This window comes from Brassica rapa, chromosome A07 (genome assembly GCF_000309985.2).
Source record: "Brassica rapa cultivar Chiifu-401-42 chromosome A07, CAAS_Brap_v3.01, whole genome shotgun sequence".
Lineage (NCBI taxonomy): Eukaryota > Viridiplantae > Streptophyta > Magnoliopsida > Brassicales > Brassicaceae > Brassica > Brassica rapa.
Window position 1 is genome coordinate 1,679,989 of NC_024801.2, and position 14,084 is coordinate 1,694,072.

The 14,084-nt window shown below is 31.1% G+C and overlaps 1 protein-coding gene and 1 long non-coding RNA gene across 2 annotated transcripts; one reads left to right on the forward strand and one right to left on the reverse strand.

Moving 5' to 3' along the window:
* Positions 1 to 342: 342 nt before the first annotated feature.
* On the reverse strand, positions 343 to 12,329 carry LOC117126516. The gene is made up of 2 exons (XR_004449127.1): positions 2,486 to 12,329; positions 343 to 2,406 (listed from the first exon to the last, which is right to left on the reverse strand). It is a non-coding gene; the product is annotated as an uncharacterized LOC117126516 (long non-coding RNA).
* A 212-nt stretch (positions 12,330 to 12,541) lies between these two features.
* On the forward strand, positions 12,542 to 13,672 carry LOC103828417 (DNA-directed RNA polymerase II subunit 4). Its single transcript, XM_033274754.1, has 5 exons — positions 12,542 to 12,573; positions 12,827 to 12,904; positions 13,109 to 13,142; positions 13,241 to 13,309; positions 13,412 to 13,672. Exons 1-5 carry the CDS (start codon positions 12,557 to 12,559, stop codon positions 13,487 to 13,489), a joined length of 276 nt encoding a protein of 91 aa, XP_033130645.1. The 5' UTR covers positions 12,542 to 12,556; the 3' UTR covers positions 13,490 to 13,672.
* The last annotated feature ends 412 nt before the right edge of the window (positions 13,673 to 14,084 follow it).

Sequence of the window (14,084 nt, forward strand, 5' to 3'; positions counted from 1 at the left end):
TAAAATTTTGTAATATAATATGTATACATTTTACAATTTGTATTATTTCAATTTAAAAGTTTTATTGAATATTTTTAGTTTTTTTTTTTAAATTACCCTCCGCAACCGCAAACGCTAGCTGAATCCATTTTTTGATTTTAGAAGGTTCAGAACGGTTTGAAACGATTTGTAGCATTTTTCGCGATTGCTTCAAAATGCCAACAACCGTTACCAATCGCAAAAACTGCGTTTCTAAGTGGAAGTGGGGAAACCAGTCATACTCTTAGTTGAAGCTAAAACCAGTCTCTTTAATATGAGGGCCTCAAAAGTCTTACCAAAAAAAAATTGTTCTTTTTTCTTTAAGAACTTTGTCTCTTATTCTTAGTTTGACATATACGTACCATCTCTATTTTTAAATTAATCTTGTTTTTATTAAAAATTTGTCAACAATTTCCATTTTTATGATATCTTTCTTATTAGGAAGATATATTTTCATTGTCAAAAATAAAAGAATAAATGTTCTCTCAAAAATATTAGGTTTATGTTATTATCACGTAATTTCTAATAGCAAATTTAGAACCAGTTCTGAGAACCAATGGAACAATTTATTTCTAAATTTTAAAGATATAATATATATAAGTTGTATGAGTTTCAAAATTGTCAAAAAATACTATCTAAATTAATTTTAAAACTCGGCTCTCTGATTAACTGAATTAATGATGTATTTCAAATTTATACGTCTAAATGACAAAAGTAATATCAGTTAAAAACACATGTTGAAGAAAATATAGTAACGAAAATACGTAATATACAAAAACGTAATCCACACTATTTATAATAGTAACTAGATCTTGACCCGTGCATCCGCACGGGTGTTTGCTTTAATTTGTAAAACATTACAAATTCATAACTAATTAGTAATTGTTGGATTTTAAAAATTATGGCCCGTTATATATTATTGTTTGACATTTATTGTATTTGTAATACAAATAAATGAATACTAATACATTCATATATTAATTTTTTTGTTTCATTGTTTATTTGATATTGTAATCCAAATATTATAGTTATTTATAGTATTGTATATCTAATTCTATTCCGGTGGTCCATTAAACAAAATTAAAATAAACATTAGTAAAAATCAATTTTTGAATACATGTATATTTTTGAATTTTTTTTTTTTGAATTTTGTTTAATGATTAATTTAGACAAAATATGTTTTTAGTTAATTAGATTGGACCCGTTGCACAAAACAAGTAATTAGATTGAGTCATTTTCGTATATATTTTTTAATTGCTATGTATGTTGCTAAACAAAAACTTAAAGTAATTCTACTTTAATAAGATATATATGCACGTGCTACATGTCAAAGCTCATCATCATACGTTTTTCTTTAAGAAGATGAACCGTTTATTTTCTTATTCGCAGTATTATAGCAAAAACAACAGTTATTTCACACCAGTGTTCAAATTGGCTAAAGAAATAGCAAGCAACATCAATTGGGTACATCCTCAACATCAAAGAACTGTATCATTGTAGCTACCTAATGAAAAATAGCTTATGCATAGGAAACATGCATAAGATAATATATCTCAACACATTCCTATCAAATTTGTTAACAGCTTTCAGTCAACCAACCAACACAAATGGATTGAAAACTAAAAAGGAAACATAAACAATTATATGTTGGTACAATAAATTACCCAAGATGTGAAGGAAGACTAAATCCACTTAAACGGACACACTTTAATGAGTGAACCTGGAGCAAGTAAAGTAAAAACAACTTTGTGCAGGCCGATAAGGTAGAACACCTGGAACATATAAAAGTATGTTTGATGAAAGACAAATATATTAGAGTGAAAGCAAAACAGTCCTCAAACCCATCATTTTTCATGGTTCCAACTTCCATTCTTGTGTGAGTCAGCTATATGACTCATATGATAAAATCTTATTAGCTTTATGGATAATACATTAGTTTATAGTTCTATGATGAATCTATCAAAATAAAACCAAAAGTAAGTAAAAAAATAAAATGACAATTTTTATTAATCACAACCTAAGAAAATTAAATCGTAGAAGAAATACACCAAAATTGTGTTAGATATTGAGACAAAGAGATCAGTAGATTTGTTTGTAACCTAGAACTGACCACCACCGCCGATAGCTTCATTTCGTGCCTCCTCCGCCGCCATTAATTTGAGAAGCGACGGCCATGGATACTTTCTCCAGATCGTCGATGGTGGTGTAGCTCTAATGCGTCAACTTCAGCATCCTTTTGATCTTCTTATCTCCTAGACGCATGCTTCCTCTTAGTGGAAGAAGCCGATCAGCCATGTTTCTGCTCTTAAGCGCGGCGAAGAGAGATTTACTCTCCGTGAAAGCAATATTGAGTTAGCCTTCCAGCGATTATTCCATGGCACCTAGTTCCTTGTATTTGCATCAGAAAAGTTTAGGCTCAGACCTTTAACATTAAAAAGTATTCAATCGAAAAGAGTTTTAGGCTTACATCAAGATTCACTCGTCGTAGTCTGTGGACTTTCCTCTGTCCCGGTGATCCAATACCACAATAGACGACCTCCACCGACAGAAAATGAGGAGGATACGGTGATATGGAAGAGGCATGAATTTGCCAGCAACTAAAATAGGTTCGAGAGTTTTTGTTTTGGAAAAAAAGATCATGAGGCAAATCGTAGCAGCTCTCTGGCTTCTGAAAGCAAAAAGTGAAATGGAAGAGTGGAAGGTGATTCTAATGTAATTTTGTTCTTTGAGTTATTCTTTTCACTTTTATATATAAGTTCCAAACCGTTCATCTTCGGCATGAATGTCACCGATCGAATTAAATACGTATGTTTAAGATATATCTTTCATTTATAGATCATAATTCATACGTTTTTTTATTTACTCTTAAGTTAGGAGTTAGGACTAATAGTGAAAAGGAAAAGAAATTCGCGGCATTAAGTTATAGAGAGAAAAATATTTACAGATCATATGAGAAAGCCCATATCATTCCAAAAAAAAACTTACACACTATTAATCTGTTATCGATCGATGACGGCATGACGTGGCATCAGACAACCTTATGATTGGTGGAATTAAACAGATGATGTGGACACTTTTAGAACTTTTAGTATTGTAAGATATAAATAACTAGGGATTTTGTCCGGGCTACGCCCGGGTTATTTGTTTATAATTATTTTGATTGTTTTAGTAACAAATTTCTTAAAAGTTATACATAATTTAAAATCAATAAATCGAAAAATGTCTACAACATTAGCAAATGAAGATAGATTTCTTATATTAATCTCTTGTTAAATTTAACATTTGATCTTCTATATTATTTTTGCATTTTCATACTGATTATATGTTGTTTATTTTGATGCATATGGTTTTTCTGAAGCTGCCAATAACATCAATAGTGGGGTTTAAGTAAAATATTATTCATAGTAAGTTGAGTCGTTAACTTTTCTACATTCTTTATAAAATTAATTACTATGGAATATTCACATACGTTGCTAAATGATGAGCTAATGAGGAAGGCCGTATTGAAACCTAAACCGGTGTTGGATCTAATTTTGTTTGGTGTTACAATTGATGATTAGCAACTTTTTACTGGTAGAAATTAGAATTCACGTGTGGCATAGTTAGGGATGCTTTAGAGCATCACCAACCCCTTTCTATTTTTTTCCAAAATGAAGTAAAAGTAAAAATGGAGTAAGTAATGTTCCAACTCAGTTTCATATTTTATTCCATAATAGAGTTTACTCCGTTTATGGGGTATTTTTTTTGGTTCATCATTCCATTAGAAATAAAGTTGGATTACAGCATTTTTAATCATGGACAGACGCAAACGTACGGGTACGGGGTCCTGTGCCCCCTACTCTTTTTTGTTTTCTCTTAAATAATTTCAGTGTATTTAATTAAATATTTTATAGATTAAGAGGAAAATATGAAAAGTGCCTCCAATCTAATTATATTTTTGATACTTTTAACATTGTGCCCCCAACTGTAAATGTGTCTAGATCCGCCCATGTTTTTACTCTATATCCACTTTTACTCTATTTTAAAGTAAAAAATAAAATTTTACATTGGAGATGGTCTTAAACAAAACTATGTACAATAGTAGTGATATACCTTTTATTAATTTTCTCTTTACATGATTTTAGTGTTTCTAGATTATTATCCTTTTTTTAATTGGTCCTCTTTCCATAGAATTAATCTATAGATCCAGTGATTTTTAAATAATTTTTTGTTTGTTAGTTTATTTAATTTTGTTTTTTGAAAATAGCAATTTTAAATTGTGGAAGCTGCCACTGCATCACAATGGTTTTCTGAAACAGTGAAAGCTGGAAATTATTCCGAGAGCATTAGAAGTGATCGACGTTTGTGAAAGGTACCATTGGTCTGTACCTTTCCATGTGGCTATGTGTAGCTCTCATAGTTTATTATGTTCCCATTGGCTAGAAGAGTTGTTGCTAGGAAGACCGATGTGAATTTGTAAATCCAACGAACTGGGGACATATAAACATATACTAACTTTAGATTACCAAATGTGAATTTTTTGAATTTTTTTTATCACACCATTAGTTATATATTTATTTTAATTTTTTTTTATTTAGCTGGGTATTTAGTAAATATTCATCATGTATTTGTTATATAATTTTGTGTACACATGTGTATATATAAAAGAGTATTGTTTAGCTATTTTAGATGTGTATATGGTAATATAATATTTCATTTTCGACCTATATACTAAATGTTTGATGAAATATAACTAATATTTAATATTTTTGTTAAATAATAGATACAGAAGATGAGTATAAAGAATTATGACTAAATATAATCTTAAGTATTTTATATAGTATTATAATTAATCAAATTAATTTACAAATTGTATTAATATTGTTTTATGGTAAGATCAGTAACGTTTGTTTACTTTTACAGTTTTACATGAAAGTCTATAATATTTGAAATATGTTACACATTTTGATAATATATTTTACTAATTGATTGCAAAAATTAGTAGATCTATTGCATAACATAGTTTGTTAATCAAACTTATTTATTGGTTATATTTAAATAATAGTATTAGAAAGTATTGTTACAATTTTATTTATTCCTACTATTATTTGTCTTTTCTATTTTTTCACATTTTAATTAAATTTTTTTCGTTATTTTACTTTATGTAGTAGTTTGTATAAAAAAATTTCATTGTATTTTCATAATGTTAAATTCAGCCAGTTCTATAAATTGTTTGGCTGCCTTTTTTTCTATACCAACTTTACCGTGAAACAAAGCTAAAATGAATTAGACGGCCATCACAGAAAGATTATGGCGTCTCATCCATGCAGATGTGGATCCAAGATTAAAGTCACCGCTTAGTGATGAAACTTACAGAAAATCATAAGTCAAGTTTCATACGGTTTCAAATTATGTGGTATTGAAAGGCTTACCTAAATTGATTTTAATGAGTTTAACCATGTGGTCCCATCGTTGAGACTCTTTTCGACAACTCACTTTTCACCTCATAGACTAAATCCTTTATTTATCTCCTGTTTTGTTGTAAAATTGCAAAATTTGTGCTCAATATACGAATAGCCTATAAGCTCTACATTGCCCCCATCTTCAGACAGTCTCTATAACCAACAATAAGCTAGTTTTATATATTTCATTTCAAGTGTTCTTTTATTAGCACATAAATAAACACACTAAATAAAGACAAAACATGACGAATGATACATGATTCTAACGTGAAGAACAATCCCATGCTTCAAGCAATTATCTCACCTAAACGGTTACCTCTTCTGTCTGATTTGAAAAACATAGAGTTAAAATATTTCATATTGTAAGTCTTTTGTTTTCCTTGTTTAGCAAATCTTGGAAAATATAGTTTAAGGTCCGAATTTAGATAACCACATACCATATATATGTTTGTTCACCAGTTTTTGGCGCTGATTTAGAGCTTTTTCTTATGCATTTTACTGATTTGTTCTCCCTTGATGTGATAACTGCGTTTGGTAATCTAAAGTTAGTATATGTTTATATGTCCCCAGTTCGTTGGTTTTGTCGAGTGTAAGATAACACGGGAAAATAATAAGTTCTCCAGCCGAACTTCTTTTGTTGATTTGTATACTCGCTTACGATTACGCTTAAATGAATATCAGGTACAAATAGCAAAATAATATGATCATGACTATATAATAGCAGTAGAACGATCAAGCATCCCCTCCCAAAGAAAGCTACAATTACCTTCTATGCTAAACTTCCAAACCTAAAGCTTCTCACCTTCCAATGAAAAAACAGATTAATAGATTACCTTCCAATTGGCTTTCTCCGCTGAATATGCATGCAGTTGCTTAATAGAAGCTTCTCATGTTTATGTACCTATTAGAAGAGTAGAGTCGATCTTAGTTTGTGGAGAACATAAAAATCTCTTAACATATCCTTATGTTTATAAATACGGGAGTGTGAGTAAACAGTGTTGCATGGGATTCCATCTTGTCCTTATCCCTCCCATGGAACTGTTTCAAGGCAAGCCCATCATTGACTTTTCTGGAAGCTAATTCATTATCAAACACAAACTTTACACAAACAAAATCGTGAATGCTACTCACCTGCCTGATTGCTGTGGAGAATTAGGCGGACTCTTAGAGTTTGTTTGACCTAAACCTGATGGAGAATGTAATTGTCATAACAGGAAGACACAATAAAAAATTACCGTCTTAAAGACTAATCATTATCTAGGTACATATGGAACTAAAGGTTTCATATACCTTTAACTGTAAATCCTTTGTGAGGCTCAGATGGAGAACATTCTTTCAGGTGAGTTGTTACATGAGCATCATTCCCCAAATCAAAGACGGATAACTCTGAAAAAAGTACAATGTCCATGGCTAAAATTCAGATAAGCGTATACAGTGAAAAGTGATGATGAATTCAGACCATAATGAAATATCCTACCTACTCTATGTACTAAAACAGGAAAACAGAACACATTAACCTTTCTAGTGCTAAGTTGTAATGATCACGTAAAGAAAACCTTTACAGTCATGATTCGTACGTCTGACATCCTTAGCTCTGATAATGATATAAAAAAGCTGCAGCAAATGGGTTTTAAAGCTTAAAATGAAGGAATCAAACTGTTCAATTTGATATGAGAAAACGTAAAATAAGAAAAGGCAAACCGAGATGTAAATCTTGGGCTATACGGTTTTAGGAGATGGACACTTGGATGACACAACCCTGTCGTTGATTAGTTTCAGTCAGTGATATTGAATCCTAAATAGCACAATTCTGGTCGTAGAAAGATGAGTTCATACCTGTTAATCAATAAGAAGGAGATCCAGACCAAAATGAATTGATCGAAACCGAAGTTCAGACTGCCCCAGACCAGAAACGACGTCACTGAAGAAGAAAGCTATGCGGACCTTGCTATATGATTTCGGCGTTTGGGTTGCAATTAATAGGTCTGATGTTTTGATTTATGTGACTATGGTAAAGGGGAGAAGGAAGAAAGTGATGAGGGATATATAAGGTGTAGAGGTGGTGGAATGGAAACCGACTCATGATGTTACCAAATTAAATATTTGAGCTTTATGAGGTTTACATGTTGAACGTATACGTTCATGCGGAAGGATGGGAAGCTGTAGTGACAAAGGTGTTGAAACAATAGATTGAAGAAAACCATGGCTATACGGCATTTACAGGTATTAGGTTGTCCAAAAAAAAAACGTTTAAGACAAAAATGGGCCCAATGATGGATTTATGTTATTTGCCAAATACACAGTTTCGTAAATGATTTTGAATGGGCTGGACGTGTTTATTTAGAATGGCATAAGATCAAATGTGACGTGGCAGAAATATTGTTTCTGAGTGGTTGATTTTTAGTGTCTACGTGGATAGGCTAAATGATGATCTTATTCTACTTTTAGTATAGTATAGATTATAACATGTACTAGATTTGTTTTTTGTTAAAGCATAACATGTACTAGATATTGTAAAATTATACAAATATTATTGTTACGTTTTTCGGATACTTGTTTGGTTCTTGGAAATACCAACAACCGAAATTTTGTTATACATCAGTTCAGAGCCGGTCCTTACTAATCCAGGACGAGAAACAAATTAAAAAAAATTCGCCACTTTTGAAGAGGTTTGAACCTTGGTTGGACTAAACAAGTCCAATACATTCGGATTTTGCCACTAGACTAAAGGAGAATATTTGAAAAATGTGGCCGAAATTATCTTTATATATAATAAAACGGCCGGAAGCAGTGGCTTGCTTGGCTTGGTCCAAGGGCCGGCTCTGCATAAATCTGTTTAGTTAATTTTAAGCTTATCAAAATCAAACCTAGCCTCTTGTTTTGTGCGACTCGGTTTGGTTCTCTTGTTTCTGTGTATTATGCCAAAGTCTAATTACGCCACACAATATATTATGAGGAATTTGTTTATCTTCCTCATATTGATGTTCCTCGTTAACAGTTCTATAAAAATACTTGTTTTGTTGTGGAATCAGTTGAACTGACGTTTTGTTTTTTACTTATCTATATTATTAAAACTAAAATATATTTTGGTATGTGAAAACATGAATACCAATATGAATGAAAATTGTTTGAAAATAAAGATATCAATATTTTTAATATTTTTTTATTTATACATTTAGCTATTGCATTTATAATAAATTAGATATTTTCTGTATCTATTTTTATTTACAGATTCTGCCACTACATTTAAAATCAATTTAAATATATATTATTAAAACAACGATACATTTTCGTACTGTTTGGAAACATGAATATCAGTATAAATGAGAATTGTTTGAAAACATAGATATCAGTATTTTTAGTATTTTTATTTACATATTTAGCCATTATATTTATAATAAATTAGGTACTTTCTTTTTGTATTTATAGATTCTACCACTATATTTCAAATAAATTTAAATTAATTAATTATAATTCCAAAGCTTATCAAACCAAATCGATATTCATGTATTGACCATTTTTAATATTGTACGAATATTAACTAAATCGCATGTATTAAAAGGAGATAATCTTTTTAGTATGGTCAATTTAGTTAATATTCATATAATATTAATAATGGGTGATGAAAAAACAATTTAGTATGTTGTTTCATTTTATAATAAATTAACAAAAAAAAAAACAGGTTAATATATAAATAGTATAAGTACATCAAATTGCATCAAGATATAAATTCTTTAATATAATATTATGTACAAATAAAAAAAATATTATCAAACATCTATATTATAAAATAATATATTTTAATCTATATGTAAATTACAAAACATAAAAAATATACATGAAATTTTTTTATAAAATCAGCGGTTTATGAGTTTACGTTGAACATAAGTTAAATCAAATATTGGCGTGGGGGCGGGGATCAAATTTTAGTTATCTATCAAGGAGCATCCACTTTGTAACTTTATAATTAAAGACGCAAGTAAGAAAGTAATCACTTTGTCTTGTTCCATTTATAGATAAAGAAGAAAAATATAAAGTTGAAACAAATAAATATGAAAAAGAATAGGAAGATGACTTTTGAGGCCTGAGTTGATTTGGATCCTCTTGTCGTTCGTTGCGGGGGGGGGGGGGGGGCTCATCAACCAAGAACGAACTTTTTGTCTCACTAGACATATACGTTTTTCTCATGAAATTAAGAATATTTTATTTTACCTTAGTAGTAGATAGTTAGAACGAGTTACTTTCTCTCGAGTGGTAACTTCTAAAGTATGATATATTTGACTAGTAAATAATGTATTTAAGTTATGATATGGCTGGTCTTTGTGATTCGAACTCTATACAGGTTAACTTTGTGATTTGAATTTGGATAGGATTGGGTTTTTTTTTAAAAGATTGTTAAATTTGCATAGAGCTATGTTATATATGTGTAGAGTTTTGTTAATTTGTAGAGAGTTTTGTATATTTAAAAAATTTATTAAATTTATGTTATAATTAACATAATACTATACATATCTCTTTTCTAATTCTAAAAAGATATGAATACTATTATAAAATTATATTCACTGAAATAAATAATTAAGAATTATTATCCCGAGAACAGTAGATTTCAACGTAACTAATAAAAACAAAACATTTGAATAAAATTTATAAACCATCAAACCGATAACAATAAAAAAATTAAAATATTAAAATTTATAGTCAGTAGGGTTTCTACTTTTTACAAAATTGTTAGAATGTATTTTTTTAAAAAAGAATTGTTAAAATGTATTAATCATTGACAATAGAATTCGAGTTGTATGAGAGCACCCGCAATGGTGTTACCCAAAAAAGAGTCTTTAGAAAAAGTGTATTTTGACTTTTTAAGTATTATTCTTTTTTCTTTTTCAGATTTAAAAAAAAAATATCAACCAATCGCGGTTTTCCACATGTCGTAGAGACCCGTAAATAGTATAAAGATTCACTAAGAAAGAATTCTTATTTAGAGATTTAAATGATTGAATCTTTAGTTTTTGGTGAAGTCTACTGATTATTTAATTATTATTTTAAGGACTCTCTCTTAAGGACTCCCATTGCAGATGTTCTGAACCTAGTCTATGTCCTTGTAACAGCATTTTTGTTCAATTCATCACCAGAAAGTCTGTCTCGATGTCAAAAAAAAAAGAAAACAATATAATTTGAGAACCATATTAAATGAATATCTAACTCCTAAAGGCTAAAACTAATAAAAGTTTAATGAAGCAATTGGTAATGGATTCCAAAACAAATTTTTGATGTACTATTGTTTATTTTAAATTATGAATCGACAGAGACCCTTTGGAACTAGACCCTGGATAATTTGGTATATTTGGAAGGCTCGTAATGATAAGCTATTCAGGGGAATAGACAGAGACCCTTTGGAACTAGTTTGATACGCAGAAAGTGAATGTCAAGCATGGTTTAATGCAAATGAGATGATACCACCGGTAGTACAGGCCAGCGATAATGAGGACATCCAAGTCTTAAGCTTGGGTAATATTTGCATGCTAGATGGGTCCTGGACAACTTCAGATCGCTTTAGTGGATGTGGATGGGTTTGGATGGATAGCGGGGAGAACATACAACTTATGGGAACACGGAATTTTACTCGATGTGAATCAGCATTGCATTCGGAGGTAGAAGCACTGCGATGGGCGATGGAGAATATGCTTCAACACTCGCCATGCCAGAGCTTTGGGACTGACTGCAAGGAACTGATTGCAATGATAAAGGAGCCCCAGGAGTGGCCAAGCTTCGCGACAGAGTTGGAGAAGATAGAGACGCTTCAGATTTGTTTCTCGGAATTCAAAATCACCCATGTGCCACGAGTGCGCAACTAGATGTCTGATTTTTTAGCTAAGACTGCTAGGACCTTTCACAGGGAGTTACTTTTCATTGGTTGTTCTATTCTGATCTGGTTACTCAGACCACCTCAAGCTTGAGTACGTTAGACGTCAAAAAAAAAAAATTATGAATCGATTTATGATTTTCAAATCTTAGGATTTCTAACTGATCTTCGAAAACAAGTGATAATTTTTTTTTCTTGTTTATATTTTTAATTGTTCTTCAAGTAGTACTCAGGAGATATAGACAGGTCAAACTAGTTTCATTCTCTTGGTTATACTTTCTGTTCATAATTTTCATGCACCGAGCAATGGGTTCATGTCCTGATTATATCTTCTCTCTAGAATGTATATTTGCGTTACAACATTTGAAATTATGGTGATGAATGATGATAAGCATTCTTATATCCACGTGATGAAATGCATATACATATCAAGAGCGCTATCACATTCAGACCAATGTTGTAAGCTTTGTCTATTATCCGTGAGTTGTTAGTGATCATGGCGCAGAAATCTATTCTTGAATCAATCAAAGAGTTTTCTAAAATAACTTTTTCTTTGATGAATTGAATCAAATCTCACAAAGAAATAAGAGAAAGCGCTATTGTCTTAAATTATCAAAGTATGGAAAACATAAGAACCTCAACTCTGCTTCCTTTCGAATAGACAAACCCCATAAGAAAAATGATAACATAAACTTATCTAAAAAAGGAAATAAAACTAAAGCCAAACCATATAAGCTAAAGGAAAAATATTTGAAAATATAAGCTTATATGTTGGCGCCAATGTCATAGATGCTGCTGCATCAGATCATAACGTATTATATTTAATCTTACAGATAGAAGTTTCTTGCTTCTCATAACGCTAATGAGGGTGCAAAGGATGATGGAGTAGATGAAACAAAAGAAGATTTATGAGTCCTGCTACTGAAAACAAAAGGAAAGACTGATCTTGAACAAGTGGAGCTAGATTGGAGATGGAAACCTCTCTGTTATTCCCGTCTCTGTATCCCCAGCTATTGTATTGCAAAATTAGGGTTTTTATTTTCTTCTTTTCATTCGAATTGGTCTTAGTCCATTACGATTCTTTTCGATTGATCTTACACTTTTTTCAAAATCCATACTCGATTTTGTACTGAAATTTATGGGCTTGATTCCTTTGAAGGCAAAGTGCTTAATGAACTGTTAAGTGTCTCTGATCCTTGAGCACAAACAACTTCAGCAAGTCTCCAAGGATCCTATGAATCAAGTTTCTCAGTTAAGTCTTTTTAAAAAGTTTTGTGCTTTGTAGAGATTCACTGCCAATTAGCAATCAATAAATTCAAGAGCCTTGGGTCTTGTAGACTATAGAATTGAAGAATGTACGGAGATTTTTGATATATGTCTGCACTGATGCATATTACTTTTAAATGCACGCTATTTTGTACTAGTAGTGTTTATGCCGGTTTCATTATCCTGAGGAAAGAAAATAGTACTTTATTGGTGATTGAATTTTGTTTACTCTTTGCAGAGTGTTTGAGAAGTACTTGCAGTATGTGAAGCGATTTAGTCGGTACAAGAATCCAGATGCTGTTCGACAAGTTCGAGAGTATCCTCTTTTTGTATGATTAGTTTATTCAGTAGACCTAGTATTACAAGAATGCATTGATTATGCTTTTATTAGTACTTAACCCATGAATGAGAGAGTTTAATGTCACTGGTTCAATTCTTTAGTTTTGTGAGAGTATATATGCGTTATGATTTTGACTGCAGCATGTGTGTTTACCTTAATTCAAGTAATCAAGTTTCACATAATCTTGAGCAGGCATCAGCTCACTGAGTTTGAGGTAAGATGTTCAAAACTTTTGAGATTGGATTTTTTGGTCATCAGCTAAGTTTTTTAGACAGAAGGTTATAAACCATTGTGGTGGTCGTTATTGAACAGCTCTGTGTTCTTGGCAATCTCTGTCCTGAAACTGCTGAAGAAGCAGTGGCAATGGTTCCTTCTCTCAAGGTAAAAAAAAAAAATATTATACTTTCTCTATTCCTAGAAAGAACAAATAGCCTTGTTATGTCTGTGGACTTTTGCGATGATGTAAGCTTCTGTTTTGTGTAGACAAAAGGAAGAGCTCATAGTGATGAAGCGATCGAGAAGATGCTTAATGATCTCTCCCTTGTCAAGAGATTCGAGTAGTTGCGGAAAGTTCTCAAGAGTCAAGATCTAAGATTATATACATATTCAGGGGACTACATTCTCCTTCTAGCTGTTGATGTCTGAGAGTTAGTTTTTCATGTCTAAAATTATAAAGCTTTCATGCTTAGAATCTCTGTAATGACATCTTTTTAATATGTTTTATGTCATATTTATTTAAATTTTTATGAAATCCAATAATTCAACTTCTAAAAAAAAAAATTTAAGAACCTCAAAGAGGTTCTCCCATTGGACCATGACAAATTTAATTACATTAACAAAAATTCTAAACTTTACAAATTACAAAATTAATTATTAAACTAATCATTAGAACCTATCATGGGTTCTAACCATTGGACATGCTCTGACATGCTTATTTGGGAGTTATTATTGCATCATGTCAAACTTTGCAAGCCTTATTCTTAGAGAATAGCCACTTGAGAGATAGTGGAAATGTATGTGGAAATGAAATCAGTTATGTGGAAGGTGCTGATGCTAATAAGCAAAAGGTCTATCTTATATGACACATAAGTTTTCTCCAATTGACGATAGCTAGGTACATGGTTTATACAGCATGTTTCATTTATAAAAGTTGGCA